General features: G+C 41.3%; 1 protein-coding gene across 1 annotated transcript in view; it reads left to right on the plus strand.

Annotated features, from left to right (window-relative positions):
- LOC139765669 (probable ATP-dependent RNA helicase DDX10) overlaps window positions 1-21,508 on the plus strand; it is a 120,710-nt gene that overhangs the window by 80,743 nt on the left and 18,459 nt on the right. Inside the window, 3 exon segments of the mRNA XM_071693401.1 lie at window positions 1,433-1,609; window positions 2,205-2,356; window positions 18,117-18,370. Coding sequence (XP_071549502.1) covers window positions 1,433-1,609; window positions 2,205-2,356; window positions 18,117-18,370 — 583 coding nt within the window.

A 21,508-nucleotide genomic window follows, 5' to 3' on the forward strand; every position in this document is an offset into this window, starting at 1 on the left:
CTCGGGAGTGACCTTCTCGATCTCAAGTATGCTTTCAGTAGTTTTAAACACCCTGATTCTCTCATGCTTTGGGGTTGTTTTTCTTATTATGGAATTGATGACTGTGTCATACTACCCAAACATCAAACCATGAATCAGCACAACTACCTTAAGCTACTGATGGGCTATTTACCAGACTGTAATCAGAAGTGAAATGCGGATGTGTTCTTGAAGGATGGCATTCCTTCCCATATTGCAAAATCTCTGAAGCAGTGGCTTACTGACTGTGGAATTGACTTCATCAATGACTGGCCTGGAAGCTTCCCAGATGTTAATCCAATAAAGAGCTTGTGGAGCATCATTATGCACTAACTTTTAAGGAAGGATATTAGCAGTGTCCCCAAGCTTGAGGCAGCCATTCATGAAGAGTGGCACAATTTGGACCCACAGCTTCTCAAGAATTTGGCAAAATTGGTGCCTTCATGCCTTCAAGAATGTATAAAGAGGAAAGGGAAGCCAACCACCTATTAAAACTAATATATGAATAAAACTAGAGAATAGTTAACTTTATTTTCATTCATTGGCTCCCTGTGCATAATGGAATAACAAGAAGATATGTGTATATCCTAGGGCAGAGTGTATGTAGTGCAAGTGGAATTGATGAATGAAGTTATGGGAGGGTGTGGAAGGAAGGGTGAGGACAGGAATAAATGAACATTGTCAGGGAAGAGGGAAAGAAGGATGTGCAGTTGTGCTATCACTGAGAGTATTGGAGATGGAATAAATCAGGAATAGTGTGGGTGAGAGGAAAAATTTTGATTGTTGAGTATGCATGGGGATGTGCATATGCTGTTGTGAATATGAAGACTGTGCTAGATAGGATGAAATGAAAAGTTTTATGAGAAATTTGAATGTCTGTATAAGTGGTTTTAAGAAGGAAAGAAAGGTGGTTGTAATAGGTGATATAAATGCAAAGGTGGGATGTGATGAATCTGGTGAGATAATTGGTAAATGGGGAATGCCTGGAGGATAGTTGGTAAATGGGGAATGCCTGGAGAATAGTTGGTAAATGAGAGAATGCCTCTCACCTTTGGTAATAAGAAAAGTCGTGTTTAGTGTAAGTTGATACAAAGTTAATGTATTGTTCATTGCTCTTGATTCACATGATACCTTTTGTACACTTTCATCATGATGATATAATAAGAAATTTGGGCAATCTTTCTAGAATGACAGAAACAAAGGTTAATGGTTTAGGAGTGGTAGCCTCCTCTTCCTCTCCCTATGCACATAAATGGATATATATAGTTAGATTCAGAGGATTCACTTAGAAGAGTAGATGAGCAAAAAAAGAAATACAGGCCATGAAACAGATCCTCATCTGGAGTGGTCTAATTTGCTTAAAGGAAAATTACAACTTATTGGAAACTTGTTTTATGGTGTTTCTCCAATACAGTGTTGACCCGGCAAAACTGCATAGCATCAATATCAAGATTGAAGTAATATTGAGCAAATATACAAACCTTAAAGAGGAAGCAGTGCGAGCACTTAAGGCCTATGTGAAACATGTGTTCCTGATGAAAGACAAAAAGGTGTTCGATGTTATGTCCATAGACATTAATGCATTTGCCCGGTAAGTACTGAATGCTATATCAGTTGTGGTATTCATTAGATTTATGGGTACTGTGAATAGATTTGTATTTCTTTATTAATTTGCTAAGAATGGTTATTAGTATTATGGTTGATTGGTGTTATTGTCATTTGGTACCATTGCTGAAATATTGCTGAACATCATTGTGGTAGGTTGTAATTGGTAGGCAGCCACTGACTAGGGAGTTATATTAGTGTTACTACCTGCCTGGTAATGGGAGGGTTAGTTACAGTGCATAGGGAGCCAGTATTTCAGTGGTTGTTAGTTACACTCCTCTGACCCAGGTAGATGTCTTTTCTTTCTGTCTCACCCACATGTGGACTGCTTGAGCATGAACATACCATGAGCAGATTGGTAAGTATGCATTACCCATGACTGTGAGCGGATGGAGAGCATCCCATAAGCAGAGTGGGAGCAGAGCTATAGTGTGCATCAGGCCTAATACTTTTAAGACTAGGCATAGAAATTCATTCAGAACTTGCATGTCTTGTTTGTGGCCACTTTCAATTCATCAGTTTTTGGAATGCCAGGAGTCACTATGAGAAAAATTTGTATATCAGAATGCTTTCTTCTTTAGGTCTTTAGGACTTGCAGTCACTCCAAGAATTCGATATTTGGAAAAGAGGCAGAAGTTGGGGCTGCCACAGACTATAGCAGAGGTGAATCAATCACAAGAGAAGTCTGGCACTGCACTTAAACCAAAACTGACCACTCTGGACTTTGGAGCAGGTATAATTTTCAAGCCTCATTGTAATTTGTCACCTCTTTTAAACTCTTTTTTTCTTCTCAGTCTCTTTATTCCTTGTATTTCTTATGGTATGTTTCAAGTAGATTTTTACCACCAGAATATTAGTCTTTTACATGAAAACCAAATAAGAGAGTATGGGTGTATAAGGTGATTGTTCTGCAAATCTGTGGGATATATCTGAAAACAAAATAATGATTTTGATGCAAGGAGAACAACAAACCAAATTATAGGAGTACAGTTGAGCCCCAAATTTTGTATAGGATAAGATATAGCTGTTGAGATGAGAGTGAGGATCTATAATGACATGACTTAAGGTGCAGGGGGTGAGGTATGTTATGGAAGAGGTAGGCAGATTCAGTGAGTTAACTGTTGAAGGCTCAGGTAAGGGTGCCAAGTGAATGATCATTTGTTATTTATATTGAAGTTATGTATATTGTTTGGAGTAATTGAAAAGTGAATGGAGCCAAGTGTCACAGGACAATGCAGGTTAATTTGTATGGTGAACAGCTATAGAATACTTTTTTTTTGTGGTAGAACTCTTTATTTTACTCTCTTTTCTTTCTTCTTTCATACTATTCACCATTTCCCGCCTTAGTGAGGTACCGTTAAGAACAGAGGACTGGGCATTTGAGGGAATATCCTCATCTGGCCCCTTTCTCTGTTCCTTCTTTGGGGGAATTTGGGTGTATTTTCAGGGGCCCTTCTGGGGTTCCTACAGTGTTCAGAAAGATAGTCTTATTCACTGGCTGGAACCACAGGTCAAGCAATGTTGTATGTCTGTCTTTATAGGATAAGTACAGGACTGTAACCTTCTACCATCCACACATTTTTTTTCCTTTCCTGAAAATTTGAGGTTTTAGTATTTTTACAAAAATGCATTTACCCTTACAGAATGAGAGATCATCAGCATAAAAGAAATTTAGTCTTTTGAGGTTTATTATTTATAATAACCAGAGAATGGATGTAAGCAAATGAGGCCGTTTCTTTGTTCTTGGCTTTACTTTGCTAACATGGGAAGCAACGAGCAAGTATGATAAAAAATATTCATGAAGGGGTTACTGCTCTGTTGGTATTAAAGAGTTATGCTTTCATGTATGTCTAAATTTTTGCTCTTTCTGCCTTACTTATTGATGGAATAATATATAATTTTCCTGTCATTCCTACAGAAACAAATTAATAGATCTAACTAATAAGTAACTGTCAGTAAGATTTTTATAGATACCGTATATACATCAGCAGAAATTGGCAGATGTGGCAACAGTGACAAAATGAATTTTCCTCTCATGTTGTGTTTTCAGGGTAAGGGAGTGATATTCTTGTGGAAGCATTCAGTATCCATAGTCACCCCCTCCCTACCCCTACCCAGAACAGTATCCATAGTCACCCCCTCCCTACCCCTACCCAGAATTAACTACACTTGTGAAATTGTGGCAGGAATTCTCCTTCCAATACATAAGTCTGTGTATGTTGATGGACGTGTAAAGATATACGCTTGTTTGTAAATATCAGAGGGATGATGAATAAGTGTTCATTGTGGAAGTTGCTTCCTTCACCTAAGATGTTAAGTGATATGTTGAGTCGGTGTTTGTTATATTAGAGAGATGGATGGTGTCCAGAGCAAAGACAAGAAAGTGTAACTTGTATGTCTGTGGAGTTTGGTTCCAGATGGGTGTATGTATGGTGGTGCTGAATTTAGGATTTGCAAGATGATGATTGTTTAATGTTTATCAAGTCATTACAATGTGAATATATGTTTGCCGTTACTCTGGTTTTTTGGGAGGGGGAATCTTAAGTGTAGGCTGCTAAAGTTTATGGCAAGGATGAGCTTTTTATTTCTTCTTCGGGTGAGATAGTTGATTATGAAATGATTTGGGTAAGAGGGTCTCATACTGTTGCAGTAATTGGTGCCAGTCATGTTGATATTTGATTGTATTGAGAGTAATTTTAGTTTTGTTGCTGGAGTTGATTGTTCTGAGTGCTCTGTTTTGTGTAGTTTGCAGTTTGGGTACATTTTCTTTTGAAAATATCAGTGACCAAGCATATGAGGTGTAGATTAGGGTGAAGCAGATGAATTATTAGCACAGAATAATGATGAACACTTTTTCATGTCCGAAGTTAGTACTGTACTGGTAGAGTGTGATGATGGGATTTGCTTTGTTGCTGGCCTCTTTGCTGATGTTCATGGTGTGAGAAGTGAATGTTGTGTGTGATCATATGTGATACTTAGTGTGGTTTGTATGGTACACTTCATATCTGAGTCAGACTGGGCTCTGCAGTCTCCTTGCTTGTTAGTTGGGAACCTTATGTCATCAGCATCAACTGAAGAAATCAATAGAAGTCATTTGGAAAAGTATGGCATCAAGCTATTAGAAATTTTCTTTGCTGTCACAGATATGACACATAATACCTTGGATTGTTTGACATCTTGGTATTCAGTAGCAAGGCTTCACATGCCCTAGTTCAATCCATTGACAGCATATTGATCCCAGTATACGACATCTTTCCAATTCACTCTATTCCTTGCATTCCTTTCACCCTCCTGTATGTTTAGGCCCTGATCACTCAAAATCTTTTTCACTCCATCCTTCCACCTCCAATTTGGTCTCCCGCTTCTCCTTCCCTCCACCTCTGTCACATATATCCTCTTTGTCAATCTTTCCTCACTGATTCTCTTCATGTGTCCATACCATTTCAACACACCCTCTTCTGCTGTCTCAACCACAACACATCTCTCTTACCCTTTCATTACTTACTTGACGAAACCACCTCACACGACATATTGTCCTCAAACATATCATTTCCAACACATCCACCCTCCTCCACACAACCCTATCTATAGCCCATGCCTCACAACCATATAACATTGTTGGAACCACTATTTCTTCAAACATACCCATTTTTGCTCTCTGAGATAACGTTCTCGCTTTCCACACATTCTTCAATGTTCCTAGAACCTTCACCCCCTCCCCTACCCTGTGACTCATTTCTGCTCCCATGGTTCCATCTGCTGCTAAGTCCTTTCCCAGATACCTAAAACACTTCACTTTCTCTAATTTTTCTCCATTCAAACTTACTTCATAGTTAACGTGTCCCTCAGCCCTACTGAACCTAACAACCTAGCTCTTATTCACATTTACTCTTCAACATTCTTCTTTCACACACTTTACCAAACTCAGTCACCAACTTCTGCAATTTCTAACCCGAATCAGCCACCAGTGCTGTCTCATCAGTGAACAACTGACTCACTTCCCAAGCCCTCTCATCCACAGTAGACTGCATACTTTCCCCTCTCTCCAAAATTTTGCATTCACCTTCCTAACCTCATCAATAAATATATTAAAGAACCATGGAGACATCACGCACCCCTACCGTAAACCAACATTCACTTGGAACCAATCACTTTCCTCTCTTCCTACTCGTACACATGCCTTACATCCTCGATAAAAACTTTTCACTGCTTCTAGCAACTTACTTCCCACACCATATACTTTTAATACCTTCCACAGAGCATCTCTATCAACTCTATCATATGCCTTCTCCAAATCCATAAATGCTACATACAAATCCATCTGCTTTTCTAATTATTTCTCACATACATTCTTCAAAGTAAACATCTGATCCACACATCCTCTACCATTTCTGAAACCACACTGTTCCTCCCCAATCTGATGCTTTGTACATGCCTTGAACCTCTTGATCAATACCCTCCCATATGATTTCCCGGGAATACTCAACAAACTTATACCTCTGTAATATGAACACTCACCTTTATTCCCTTTGCCTTTGTACAATGGCACTATGCATGCATTCCATCAATCCTCAGGCACTTCACAATGAACCATACATACATTGAATATCCTCAACAACCAGTCAACAACACAGTCACCCCCTTTTTAATAGATTCCACAGCAATACCATCCTAACCTGCCGCTTTGCTGGGTTTCATCTTCCGCAAAGCTTTCACTACCTATTCCCTATTTACCAATTAATTTTCCATGACCCTCTCACTTGGCACACCACCTCGACCAAAATACCCTATATCTGTGTGAGGAAGTACTAGGAGAAATTGAACGCAGAATGGAAAAAGGTGAGAGCAAATGACACACGGGGAGTGGGGGAGGAATGGGATATATTCAGGGAAGCAGTGATGGCATGTGCAAAAGATGCCTGTGGCAAGAGAAAGGTGGGAGATGGGCAGATTAGAAAGGGTAGTGAGTGGTGGGGTGAAGAAGTAAGATCGTTAGTGAAAGAGAAGAGAGAGTTGTTTGGATGATTTTTGCAGGAAGTAGTGCAAATGACTGGGAGATGTATAAAAGAAAGAGGTAGGAGTTCAAGCGAAAGGTGCAAGAGGTGAAAAAAAGGTCAAATGAGAGTTGGGGTGAGAGAGTATGGGTATGTTTGAAGGAATAGTGGCTCCAACAATGTTGTATGGTTGCGAGGCGTGGGCTATGGATAGAGTTGTGCGCAGGAGGGTGGATGTGCTGGAAATGAGATGTTTGAGGACAATGTGTGGTGTGAGGTGGTTTGATCGAGTAAGTAATGTAAGGGTAAGAGAGATGTGTGGAAATAAAAAGAGTGTGGTTGAGAGAGCAGAAGAGGGTGTTTTGAAATGGTTTGGGCACATGGAGAGAATGAGTGAGGAAAGATTGACCAAGAGGATATATGTGTCGGAGGTGGATGGAATGAGGAGAAGTGGGAGACCAAATTGGAGGTGGAAAGATGGAGTGAAAAAGATTTTGAGTGATCGGGGCCTGAACATGCAGGAGGGTGAAAGGCGGGCAAGGAATAGAGTGAATTGGATCGATGTGGTATACCGGGGTTGACGTGCTGTCAGTGGATTGAATCAGGGCATGTGAAGCGTCTGGGGTAAACCATGGAAAGTTGTGTGGGGCCTGGATGTGGAAAGGGAGCTGTGGTTTCGGTCATTATTGCATGACAGCTAGAGACTGAGTGTGAACGAATGGGGCCTTTGTTGTCTTTTCCTAGCGCTACCTCGCTCACATGAGGGGGGAGGGGGATGGTATTCCATGTGTGGCAAGGTGGCGATGGGAATGAATAAAGGCAGACAGTGTGAATTGTGTGCATGGGTATATATGTATGTGTCTGTGTGTGTATATATATGTGTACTTTGAGATGTATAGGTATGTATATTTGCGTGTGTGGACGTGTATGTATATACATGTGTATGGGGGTGGGTTGGGCCATTTCTTTCGTCTGTTTCCTTGCACTACCTCGCAAACGCGGGAGACAGCAACAAAGCAAAATAAATAAATATAAATGAAAAGATGTTTTGGAAGAAGGTAAATAAAGTGCGTAAGGAAGGAGGCTAATGGGTTGGTAATAACAAGGATTGATGAAGTGAGAAGGAGATGGAGTAAGTATTTTGAAGGTTTGTTGATTGTGTTTGATGATAAGAGTAGCAGATATAGGGTGTTTTGGTCGAGGTGGTGTGCGAAGTGAGAGGGTCAGGGAGAATAGTTTGGTAAACAGAGAAGTGGTAGTGGAAGCTTTGTGGAAGATGCAAGGTGGCGGGTTTGGATGGTATTGCTGTGGAATCTGTTAAAAAAGAGAGTGACTGTGTTCTTGACTGGTTAGTAAGGATATTCATTGTATGTATGGTCCGTGGTGAAGTGCCTGAGTATTGGCAGAATGCATGCATAGTGCCATTGTACAAAGGCAAAGGGGATAAAGGTGAGTGTTCAAATTACAGAGATATATGTTTGTGTGGCAGGGTGGTGGCAGAAATGGATGAAAGCAGCACGTATGAATATGTACATGTGTATATATGTATACATTGAAATGTATAGGTATGTATATGTGCGTGTGTGGGCATTTATGCATATACATGTGTATATGGGTGGGTTGAGCCATTCTTTCGTCTCTTTCCTTGTGCTACTATGCTAACGTGGGAGACAGCGACAGAGTATAATAGTAATGAATAGATACGTTGAAATGTATAGGCATGTATATGTACATTTGTAAGCATCTATGTATATTCTTGTGTATGTGGGTGGGTTGAGCCATTTTTTCGTCTGTTTCCTTGTGCTACCCCGCTAACGCGTGAGACAGCAACTAAGCCTAATGATGAAAAAAAAGAAAGAAATATATATATATATATATATGTATATATATATATTTTTTTTTTCACACGATTCGCCATTTCCCGCGTTAGCGAGGTAGCGTTAAGAACAGAGGACTGAGCCTTTGAGGGAATATCCTCACTTAGCCCCCTTCTCTGTTCCTTCTTTTGGAAAATTAAAAACGAGAGGGGAGGATTTCCAGCCCCCCGCTCCCTTCCCTTTTAGTCGCCTTCTACGACACGCAGGGAATACGTGAGAAGTATTCTTTCTCCCCTATCCCCATATATATATATATATATATATATATATATATATATATATATATATATATATATTATATTATATTTTTTATTATACTTTGTCGCTGTCTCCCGCGTTTGCGAGGTAGCGCAAGGAAACAGACGAAAGAAATGGCCCAACCCCCCCCCCCCCCCCCATACACATGTATATACATACGTCCACACACGCAAATATACATACCTACACAGCTTTCCATGGTTTACTTCAGACGCTTCACATGCCCTGCTTCAATCCACTGACAGCACGTCAACCCCGGTATACCACATCGCTCCAATTCACTCTATTCCTTGCCCTCCTTTCACCCTCCTGCATGTTCAGGCCCCGATCACACAAAATCTTTTTCACTCCATCTTTCCACCTCCAATTTGGTCTCCCTCTTCTCCTTGTTCCCTCCACCTCTGACACATATATCCTCTTGGTCAATCTTTCCTCACTCATCCTCTCCATGTGCCCAAACCACTTCAAAACACCCTCTTCTGCTCTCTCAACCACGCTCTTTTTATTTCCACACATCTCTCTTACCCTTACGTTACTCACTCGATCAAACCACCTCACACCACACATTGTCCTCAAACATCTCATTTCCAGCACATCCATCCTCCTGCGCACAACTCTATCCATAGCCCACGCCTCGCAACCATACAACATTGTTGGAACCACTATTCCTTCAAACATACCCATTTTTGCTTTCCGAGATAATGTTCTCGATTTCCACACATTCTTCAAGGCTCCCAGAATTTTCGCCCCCTCCCCCACCCTATGATCCACTTCTGCTTCCATGGTTCCATCCGCTGCCAGATCCACTCCCAGATATCTAAAACACTTCACTTCCTCCAGTTTTTCTCCATTCAAACTCACCTCCCAATTGACTTGACCCTCAACCCTACTGTACCTAATAACCTTGCTCTTATTCACATTTACTCTTAACTTTCTTCTTTCACACACTTTACCAAACTCAGTCACCAGCTTCTGCAGTTTCTCACATGAATCAGCCACCAGCGCTGTATCATCAGCGAACAACAACTGACTCACTTCCCAAGCTCTCTCATCCCCAACAGACTTCATACTTGCCCCTCTTTCCAAAACTCTTGCATTCACCTCCCTAACAACCCCATCCATAAACAAATTAAACAACCATGGAGACATCACACACCCCTGCCGCAAACCTACATTCACTGAGAACCAATCACTTTCCTCTCTTCCTACACGTACACATGCCTTACATCCTCGATAAAGACTTTTCACTGCTTCTAACAACTTGCCTCCCACACCATATATTCTTAATACCTTCCACAGAGCATCTCTATCAACTCTATCATATGCCTTTCTTTTCTTTTAAACTATTCGCCATTTCTCATCCCCAACAGACTTCATACTTGCCCGTCTTTCCAAAACTCTTGCATTCACCTCCCTAACAACCCCATCCATAAACAAATTAAACAACCATGGAGACATCACACACCCCTGCCGCAAACCTACATTCACTGAGAACCAATCACTTTCCTCTCTTCCTACACGTACACATGCCTTACATCCTCGATAAAAACTTTTCACTGCTTCTAACAACTTGCCTCCCACACCATATATTCTTAATACCTTCCACAGAGCATCTCTATCAACTCTATCATATGCCTTTCTTTTCTTTTAAACTATTCGCCATTTCCCGCGCCAGCGAGGTAGCGTCAAGAACAGAGGACTGGGCCTTTTTTGGAATATCCTCACCTGGCCCCCTCTGTTCCTTCTTTTGGAAAATTAAAAAATAAACGAGAGGGGAGGATTTCCAGCCTCCCGCTCCCTCCCTTTTAGTTGCCTTCTACGACACGCAGGGAATACATGGGAAGTATTCTTAATCCCCTATCATCAGGGAGTGCTCATCCTCCTCGAAGGCTCAGACTGGGGTGTCTAAATGTGTGTGGATGTAACCAAGATGTGAAAAAAGGAGAGATAGGTAGTATGTTTGAGGAAAGGAACCTGGATGTTTTGGCTCTGAGTGAAACGAAGCTCAAGGGTAAAGGGGAAGAGTGGTTTGGGAATGTCTTGGGAGTAAAGTCAGGGGTTAGTGAGAGGACAAGAGCAAGGGAAGGAGTAGCAGTACTCCTGAAACAGGAGTTGTGGGAGTATGTGATAGAATGTAAGAAAGTAAATTCTCGATTAATATGGGTAAAACTGAAAGTTGATGGAGAGAGATGGGTGATTATTGGTGCATATGCACCTGGGCATGAGAAGAAAGATCATGAGAGGCAAGTGTTTTGGGAGCAGCTGAATGAGTGTGTTAGTGGTTTTGATGCACGAGACCGGGTTATAGTGATGGGTGATTTGAATGCAAAGGTGAATAATGTGGCAGTTGAGGGAATTATTGGTGTACATGGGGTGTTCAGTGTTGTAAATGGAAATGGTGAAGAGCTTGTAGATTTATGTGCTGAAAAAGGACTGGTGATTGGGAATACCTGGTTTAAAAAGAGAGATATACATAAGTATACGTATGTAAGTAGGAGAGATGGCCAGAGAGCGTTATTGGATTACGTGTTAATTGACAGGTGCGCGAAAGAGAGACTTTTGGATGTTAATGTGCTGAGAGGTGCAACTGGAGGGATGTCTGATCATTATCTTGTGGAGGCTAAGGTGAAGATTTGTATGGGTTTTCAGAAAAGAAGAGTGAATGTTGGGGTGAAGAGGGTGGTGAGAGTAAGTGAGCTTGGGAAGGAGACTTGTGTGAGGAAGTACCAGGAGAGACTGAGTACAGAATGGAAATAGGTGAGAACAATGGAAGTAAGGGGAGTGGGGGAGGAATGGGATGTATTTAGGGAATCAGTAATGGATTGCACAAAAGATGCTTGTGGCATGAGAAGAGTGGGAGGTGGGTTGATTAGAAAGGGTAGTGAGAGGTGGGATGAAGAAGTAAGATTATTAGTGAAAGAGAAGAGAGAGGCATTTGGACGATTTTTGCAGGAAAATAATGCAAATGAGTGGGAGATGTATAAAAGAAAGAGACAGGAGGTCAAGAGAAAGGTGCAAGAGGTGAAAAAGAGGGCAAATGAGAGTTGGGGTGAGAGAGTATCATTAAATTTTAGGGAGAATAAAAAGATGTTTTGGAAGGAGGTAAATAAAGTGCGTAAGACAAGGGAACAAATGGGAACTTCAGTGAAGGGGGCTAATGGGGAGGTGATAACAAGTAGTGGTGATGTGAGAAGGAGATGGAGTGAGTATTTTGAAGGTTTGTTGAATGTGTTTGATGATAGAGTGGCAGATATAGGGTGTTTTGGTTGAGGTGGTGTGCAAAGTGAGAGGGTTAGGGAGGATGATTTGGTAAACAGAGAAGAGGTAGTAAAAGCTTTGTGGAAGATGAAAGCCGGCAAGGCAGCGGGTTTGGATGGCATTGCAGTGGAATTTACTAAAAAAGGGGGTGACTGTATTGTTGACTGGTAGTTAAGGTTATTTAATGTATGTATGATTCATGGTGAGGTGCCTGAGGATTGGTGGAATGTTTGCATAGTGCCATTGTACAAAGGCAAAGGGGACAAATGTGAGTGCTCAAATTACGGAGGTATAAGTTTGTTGAGTATTCCTGGGAAATTATATGGTAGGGTATTGATTGAGAGGGTGAAGGCAGAGGATATGTGGATCAGGTGTTTGCTTTGAAGAATGTATGTGAGAAATACTTAGAAAAGCAAATGGATTTGTAAGTAGCATTTATGGATCTGGAGAAGGCATATGATAGAGTTGATAGAGATGCTCTGTGGAAGGTATTAAGAATATATGGTGTGGGAGGCAAGTTGTTAGAAGCAGTGAAAAGTTTTTATTGAGGATGTAAGGCATGTGTACGTGTAGGAAGAGAGGAAAGTTATTGGTTCTCAGTGAATGTAGGTTTGCGGCATGGGTGTGTGATGTCTCCATGGTTGTTTAATTTGTTTATGGATGGGGTTGTTAGGGAGGTGAATGCAAGGGTTTTGGAAAGGGGCAAGTATGCAGTCTGTTGTGGATGAGGGAGCTTGGGAAGTGAGTCAGTTGTTGTTTGCTGATGATACAGCACTGGTGGCTGATTCATGTGAGAAACTGCAGAAGCTGGTGACTGAGTTTGGTAAAGTGTGTGAAAGAAGAAAGTTGAGAGTAAATGTGAACAAGAGCAAGGTTATTAGGTACAGTAGGGTTTAGGCTCAAGTCAAACGGGAGGTAAGTTTGAATGGAGAAAAACTGGAGGAAGTGAAATGTTTTGGATATCTGGGAGTGGATTTGGCAGCAGATGGAATCATGGAAGCGGAAGTGAATCATCGGGTAGGGGAGGGGGTGAAAATTCTGGGAGCCTTGAAGAATGTGTGGAAGTTGAGAACATTATCTCGGAAAGCAAAAATGGCTATGTTTGAAGGAATAGTGGTTCCAGCAATGTTGTATGGTTGCGAGGCGTGGGCTATGGATAGAGTTGTGCGCAGGAGGGTGGATATTCTGGAAATGAGATGTTTGAGGACAATATGTGGTGTGAGGTGGTTTGATCGAGTAAGTAATAATAGGGTAAGAGAGATGTGTGGTAATAAAAAGAGTGTGGTTGAGAGAGCAGAAGAGGGTGTTTTGAAATGGTTTGATCACATGGAGAGAAGAGTGAGGAAAGATTGACCAAGAGGATATATGTGTCAGAGGTGGAGGGAACGAGAAGTGGGAGACCAAATTGGAGGTGGAAAGATGGAGTGAAAAAGATTTTGAGTGATTGGGGCCTGAACATGCAGGAGGGTGAAAGGCGTGCAAGGAATAGAGTGAATTAGAACGATGTGGTATACTGGGGTCAATGGATTGAACCAGGGCATGTGAAGCATCTGGGGTAAACCATGGAAAGTTGTGTGGGGCCTGGATGTGGAAAGGGAGCTGTGGTTTTGGTGCATTATTACATGACAGCTAGAGACTGAGTGTGAATGAATGGGGCCCTAGTTGTCTTCCTAGCTATACCTCGCACACATGAGGGGGGAGGGGGATGTTATTGCATGTGTGGTGGGGTGGCGATGGGAATGAATAAAGGCAGACAGTGTGAATTATGTACATGTGTATATATCTATATGTCTGTGTGAGTGTATATATGTATACGTTGAGATGTATAGGTATGTATATTTGCGTGTGTGGACGTGTATGTATATACATGTGCATGTGGGTGGGTATGGCCATTCTTTCGTCTGTTTCCTTGCGCTACCTTGCTAATGCAGGAGACAGCGACAAAGGAAAATAAATAAAGAAATAAAATATATATATATATATATATTTCTTTTTTTTTTTCAAACTATTCGCCATTTCCCGCATTAGCGAGGTAGCGTTAAGAACAGAGGACTGGGCCTTTGAGGGAATACCCTCACCTGGCCGAATTCTCTGTTCCTTCTTTTGGAAAATTAAAAAAAAAAAAAAAAAAAAAAAAAACGAGAGGGGAGGATTTCCAGCCCCCCGCTCCCTCCCCTTTTAGTCGCCTTCTACGACACGCAGGGAATACGTGGGAAGTATTCTTTCTCCCCTATCCCCAGGGATATATATATATATATATATATATATATATATATATATATATATATATATATATATATATATATATATATATATATATATATATTTTTTTTTTTTTTTTTTTTTTTTTGCTTTGTCGCTGTCTCCCGCGTTTGCGAGGTAGCGAAAGGAAACAGACGAAAGAAATGGCCCAACCCACCCCCATACACATGCCTTGATTCAATCCACTGACAGCACGTCAACCCCGGTATACCACATTGCTCCAATTCACTCTATTCTTTGCCCTCCTTTCACCCTCCTGCATGTTCAGGCCCCGATCACTCAAAATCTTTTTCACTCCATCTTTCCACCTCCAATTTGGTCTCCCTCTTCTCCTCGTTCCCTCCACCTCCGACACATATATCCTCTTGGTCAATCTTTCCTCACTCATCCTCTCCATGTGACCAAACCATTTCAAAACACCCTCTTCTGCTCTCTCAACCACGCTCTTTTTATTTCCACACATCTCTCTTACCCTTACGTTACTTACTCGATCAAACCACCTCACACCACACATTGTCCTCAAACATCTCATTTCCAGCACATCCATCCTCCTGCGCACAACTCTATCCATAGTCCACGCCTCGCAACCATACAACATTGTTGGAACCACTATTCCTTCAAACATACCCATTTTTGCTTTCCGAGATAATGTTCTCGACTTCCACACATTTTTCAAGGCTCCCAGAATTTTCGCCCCCTCCCCCACCCTATGATCCACTTCCGCTTCCATGGTTCCATCCGCTGCCAGATCCACTCCCAGATATCTAAAACACTTCACTTCCTCCAGTTTTTCTCCATTCAAACTCACCTCCCAATTGAATTAACCCTCAACCCTACTGTACCTAATAACCTTGCTCTTATTCACATTTACTCTTAACTTTCTTCTTTCACACACTTTACCAAACTCAGTCACCAGCTTCTGCAGTTTCTCACATGAATCAGCCACCAGCGCTGTATCATCAGCGAACACAACTGACTCACTTCTCAAGCTCTCTCATCCCCAACAGACTTCATACTTGCCCCTCTTTCCAAAACTCTTGCATTCACCTCCCTAACAACCCCATCCATAAACAAATTAAACAACCATGGAGACATCACACACCCCTGCCGCAAACCTACATTCACTGAGAACCAATCACTTTCCTCTCTTCCTACACGTACACATGCCTTACATCCTCAATAAAAACTTTTCACTGCTTCTAACAACTTGCCTCCCACACCATATATTCTTAATACCTTCCACAGAGCATCTCTATCAACTCTATCATATGCCTTCTCCAGATCCATAAATGCTACATACAAATCCATTTGCTTTTCTAAGTATTTCTCACATACATTCTTCAAAGCAAACACCTGATCCACACATCCTCTACCACTTCTGAAACCACACTGCTCTTCCCCAATCTGATGCTCTGTACATGCCTTCACCCTCTCAATCAATACCCTCCCATATAATTTGCCAGGAATACCCAACAAACTTATACCTCTGTAATTTGAGCACTCACTCTTATCCCCTTTGCCTTTGTACAATGGCACTATGCACGCATTCCGCCAATCCTCAGGCACCTCACCATGAGTCATACACACATTAAATAACCTTACCAACCAGTCAACAATACAGTCACCCCCTTTTTTAATATATTCCACTGCAATACCATCCAAACCTGCTGCCTTGCCGGCTTTCATCTTCCGCAAAGCTTTTACTACCTCTTCTCTGTTTACCAACTCATTTTCCCTAACCCTCGCACTTTGCACACCACCTCGACCAAAACACCCTATATCTGCCACTCTATCATCAAACACATTCAACAAACCTTCAAAATACTCACTCCATCTCCTTCTCACATCACCACTACTTGTTATCACCTCCCCATTTGCGCCCTTCACTGAAGTTCCCATTTGCTCCCTTGTCTTACGCACTTTATTTACCTCCTTCCAGAACATCTTTTTATTCTCCCTAAAATTTAATGATACTCTCTCACCCCAACTCTCATTTGCCCTTTTTTTCACCTCTTGCACCTTTCTCTTGACCTCCTGTCTCTTTCTTTTATACGTCTCCCACTCAATTGCATTTTTTCCCTGCAAAAATCGTCCAAATGCCTCTCTCTTCTCTTTCACTAATACTCTTACTTCTTCATCCCACCATTCACTACCCTTTCAAATCAACCCACCTCCCACTCTTCTCATGCCACAAGCATCTTTTGCGCAATCCATCACTGATTCCCTAAATACATCCCATTCCTCCCCCACTCCCCTTACTTCCATTGTTCTCACCTTTTTCCATTCTGTACTCAGTCTCTCCTGGTACTTCCTCACACAAGTCTATATGTAGATAGATAGATAGGGAAGGAAGAATACTTCCCATGTATTTTCTGGATGTCATAGAAGGTGACTAAAAGGGGATGGGAGCAGGGGGCTGGAAATCTTCCCCTCCAGTTTTTTCTTTTCCAAAAGAAGGAACAGAGAAGGGGGCCAAGTGAGGATTTTCCCTATGGGGCTCAGTTCTCTGTTCTCGATGCTACCTCGCTAATGTGGGAAATGGTGAAAATGTGTGGGAAAAAACTAGTTTGGGTAAGAGAAAAGAGGTACTGAAAGCTTTGCGGAAGATGAAATCTAGCAAGGCGGTGGGTTTAGATGTATTGCAGTAGAATTTATTAAGAAAGGGGATAACTGTGTTGTTGACTGGTTGGTAAGGATATTCATTGTGTGTATGGATCATGGTGAAGTGCCTGAGGATTGGCAGAATGCATGCATAGTGCCATTGTACAAAGGCAAATGGGATAAAGGTGAGTGTTCAAACTACAGAGGCATAAGTTTGTTGAGTATTCCTGGGAAATTGTATGGGTTTTGATTGAGAGGTTGAAGGCATGCACAGAGCACCAGATTGGGGAGGAGCAGAGGTTGTGTGGATCAGGTGTTTGCTTAGAAGAATGTGTGAGAAATACTTAGAGAAACAGCATGTTTATGGATCTGGAGAAGGGAAATGATAGGAATGATAGAGATGCTGTGTGGAGTGTCTTAAAAGTATATGTTGTGGGAGGTAAGCTGCTAGAAGCAGTGAAAAGATTTAAGTTGTGCTGTGTTCTGTGGACTTTGGTAATGATTACCATTCATGATAAATTACATACTCAGGAGTGAATAGAATAAGTTGTTTACTCCAGAATTTAGCTTTTAATTCAGTCTGTGTGTCAGAGGCTGTCTACTCTCAGGAACACATTTGTTACACTTTTGTACTATTCCCTTTTACTTTTTCCAGGTGCTTATGTATTACCATCTGTCATTGGTAAAAAGATTTACTCATCTTTTGTTTTCAGAAATTTTTACTTTCTCGTTCAGTTTTGAAGTAAACATTTCTTAATAAAGAAACCTTGTTCATTTTCATATAGCTTATGATTCAGTCTTCATACTAGGCCCTATCTCCTGTGCAAGGACTCTTTTTAACACTGTAGTACCATTCTTCTTTGCAATGATCAAAGACATGCTTTATTTCATAGAAGGATTTCCTGTCTTGTTCTCAGGAAGATTTACATGGAACTCCTTCCTGATTGTCAGTAGAAGCACTCTACATGAAATAAGAAACCAAGATTTAATAGTCATTTCAAACAGTATACCATATAATCAGTATCTACACAGTCTTTTTAATTCCTGATTTTATTTGAAAGAACATGCAAGTGATGCATCGATAGTATTCTTATTCCCATACTTAGGGATAGCCACATCTTTTATGTTTAGTATTAAACCTAATTATTACTCAGATGTATTGCAGTTCTCTTCAGTGTTTTCATTGTTTATGTATTAGCAATTGTTAACAAGTTTTTTACTCAATGATACCGTCTGTTAACAGATGACAGCGATGATGATGATGATGATTTCCTCAGCAGGAACAAAAAACAGAATCATGTAAATGCTCGAGATGAGTTAGAGGGTTTAAATACTACTGACGATAGTGATAATAGAGAAGTAGTAAAAACTAATCCCAAGAAGCCATTGACAAAATTAGCACTTGTTAAGAAATTGCTGAAAAAGAAGTTGCAGTTCAACCAAAGAGTGATGTTTGATGAGGAAGGTGAAGTGATATTAGACCCAGCAAAGGAACAGGTAATTAAACTTTCTTTGATATTCAAAATTTCTTAATTTTTCCTACATATAGAGATTCTGTCCATCATTCTGTGGATCACCCTTCCACTACATTCATGCAAATTTTCAACTCATGGCCATTGTGTTAAAGTGTAACATGAACTTCTTCACCAGGATGAGAACTTATTACTTTTTCACCTCAAATGGTATGATCCATGAATAACTCTCATCTGACTGCAATGAAAAAGTTTTTACCCTAGGTTATGGAGTATAAGGAATCTTCAAAACACTAAAAACACATTTGAGCCATTGTACAAAAGCAAAAGGGGGTAAAGTTGAGTGTTCAATCTACGGATGCATGAGTTTGTTGAGTATTACTGGAAAATTGTATGGGAGATTATTGATTGAGAAGGTGAGGGCATGTATAGAGCATCAAATGGGGAGGAACAATGTGGTTTCAGAAGTGGGAGAGAATGTGTGGATCAGGTGTTTGCTTTGAAGAATGTGTATAAGAAATATTTAGAAAAAGTTGAAATTATATGTAGATAAGTTTGGGAAGGAGCTTGGGAAGGAGACTTGTGTGAGGAAGTACCAAGAGAGACTGAGTACAGAATGGAAAAAGGTGAGAACAATGGAAGTAAGGGGAGTGGGGGAGGAATGGGATGTATTTAGGGAATCAGTGATGGATTGCGCAAAAGATGCTTGTGGCATGAGAAGAGTGGGAGGTGGGTTGATTAGAAAGGGTAGTGAATGGTGGGATGAAGAAGTAAGATTATTAGTGAAAGAGAAGAGAGAGGCATTTGGACGATTTTTGCAGGGAAAAAATGCAATTGAGTGGGAGATGTATAAAAGAAAGAGACAGGAGGTCAAGAGAAAGGTGCAAGAGGTGAAAAAGAGGGCAAACGAGAGTTGGGGTGAGAGAGTATCATTAAATTTTAGGGAGAATAAAAAGATGTTTTGGAAGGAGGTAAATAAAGTGCATAAGACAAGGGAGCAAATGGGAACTTCAGTGAAGGGCACAAATGGGGAGGTGATGACAAGTAGTGGTGATGTGAGAAGGAGATGGAGTGAGTATTTTGAAGGTTTGTTGAATGTGTTTGATGATAGAGTGGCAGATATAGGGTGTTTTGGTCGAGGTGGTGTGCAAAGTGAGAGGGATAGGGAAAATGATTTGGTAAACAGAGAAGAGGTAGTAAAAGCTTTGCAGAAGATGAAAGCCGGCAAGGCAGCAGGTTTGGATGGTATTGCAGTGGAATTTATTAAAAAAGGGGGTGACTGTATTATTGACTGGTTGGTAGGGTTATTTAATGTATGTATGACTCATGGTGAGGTGCCTGAGGATTGGTGGAATGCGTGCATAGTGCCATTGTACAAAGGCAAAGGGGATAAGAGTGAGTGCTCAAATTACAGAGGTATAAGTTTGTTGAGTATTCCTGGTAAATTATATGGGAGGGTATTGATTGAGAGGGTGAAGGCATGTACAGAGCATCAGATTGGGGAAGAGCAGTGTGGTTTCAGAAGTGGTAGAGGATGTGTGGATCAGGTGTTTGCTTTGAAGAATGTATGTGAGAAATACTTAGAAAAGCAAATGGATTTGTATGTAGCATTTATGGATCTGGAGAAGGCATATGATAGAGTTGATAGAGATGCTCTGTGGAAGGTATTAAGAATATATGGTGTGGGAGGTAAGTTGTTAGAAGCAGTGAAAAGTTTTTATCGAGGATGTAAGGCATGTGTACGTGTAGGAAGAGAGGAAAGTGATTGGTTCTCAGTGAATGTAGGTTTGCGGCAGGGGTTTATGATGTCTCCATGGTTGTTTAATTTGTTTATGGATGGCATTGTTAGGGAGGTGAATGCAAGAGTTTTGGAAAGAGGGGCAAGTATGAAGTCTGTTGGGGATGAGAGAGCTTGGGAAGTGAGTCAATTGTTGTTCGCTGATGATACAGCGCTGGTGGCTGATTCATGTGAGAAACTGCAGAAGCTGGTGACTGAGTTTGGTAAAGTGTGTGAAAGAAGAAAGTTAAGAGTAAATGTGAATAAGAGCAAGGTTATTAGGTACAGTAGGGTTGAGGGTCAAGTCAGTTGGGAGGTAAGTTTGAATGGAGAAAAACTGGATGAAGTGAAGTGTTTTAGATATCTGGGAGTGGATCTGGCAGCGGATGGAACCATGGAAGCGGAAGTGAATCATAGGGTGGGGGAGGGGGCGAAAATTCTGGGAGCCTTGAAGAATGTGTGGAAGTCGAGAACATTATCTCGGAAAGCAAAAATGGGTATGTTTGAAGGAATAGTGGTTCCAACAATGTTGTATGGTTGCGAGGCGTGGGCTATGGATAGAGTTGTGCGCAGGAGGATGGATGTGCTGGAAATGAGATGTTTGAGGACAATGTGTGGTGTGAGGTGGTTTGATCGAGTAAGTAACGTAAGGGTAAGAGAGATGTGTGGAAATAAAAAGAGCGTGGTTGAGAGAGCAGAAGAGGGTGTTTTGAAATGGTTTGGGCACATGGAGAGAATGAGTGAGGAAAGATTGACCAAGAGGATATATGTGTCGGAGGTGGAGGGAACGAGGAGAAGTGGGAGACCAAATTGGAGGTGGAAAGATGGAGTGAAAAAGATTTTGTGTGATCGGGGCCTGAACATGCAGGAGGGTGAAAGGAGGGCAAGGAATAGAGTGAATTGGATCGATGTGGTATACCGGGGTTGACGTGCTGTCAGTGGATTGAATCAGGGCATGTGAAGCGTCTGGGGTAAACCATGGAAAGCTGTGGTGTGTATATTTGCGTGTGTGGACGTATGTATATACATGTGTATGGGGGTGTGTTGGGCCATTTCTTTCGTCTGTTTCCTTGCGCTACCTCGCAAACGCGGGAGACAGCGACAAAGCAAAAAAAAAGAAAAAAAAAAGTTTGAATGGAGAAAAACTGGAGGAAGTGAAGTGTTTTAGATATCTGGGAGTGGACTTAGCAGCAGATGGAACGATGGAAGTGGAAATGAGTCACAGGGTGGGTTAGGGGGGCAAAGGTTCTGGGAGCGTTTAAGAATGTGTGGAAGGGGAGAACATTATCTCAGAGAGCAAAAATGGGTATGTTTGAAGGAATAGTGGTTCCAACAATGTTATATGGTTGCGAGGCATGGGCTATAGATAGGGTTGTGCGGAGGAGG

Source organism: Panulirus ornatus, chromosome 55 (assembly GCF_036320965.1).
Source record: "Panulirus ornatus isolate Po-2019 chromosome 55, ASM3632096v1, whole genome shotgun sequence".
NCBI lineage: Eukaryota > Metazoa > Arthropoda > Malacostraca > Decapoda > Palinuridae > Panulirus > Panulirus ornatus.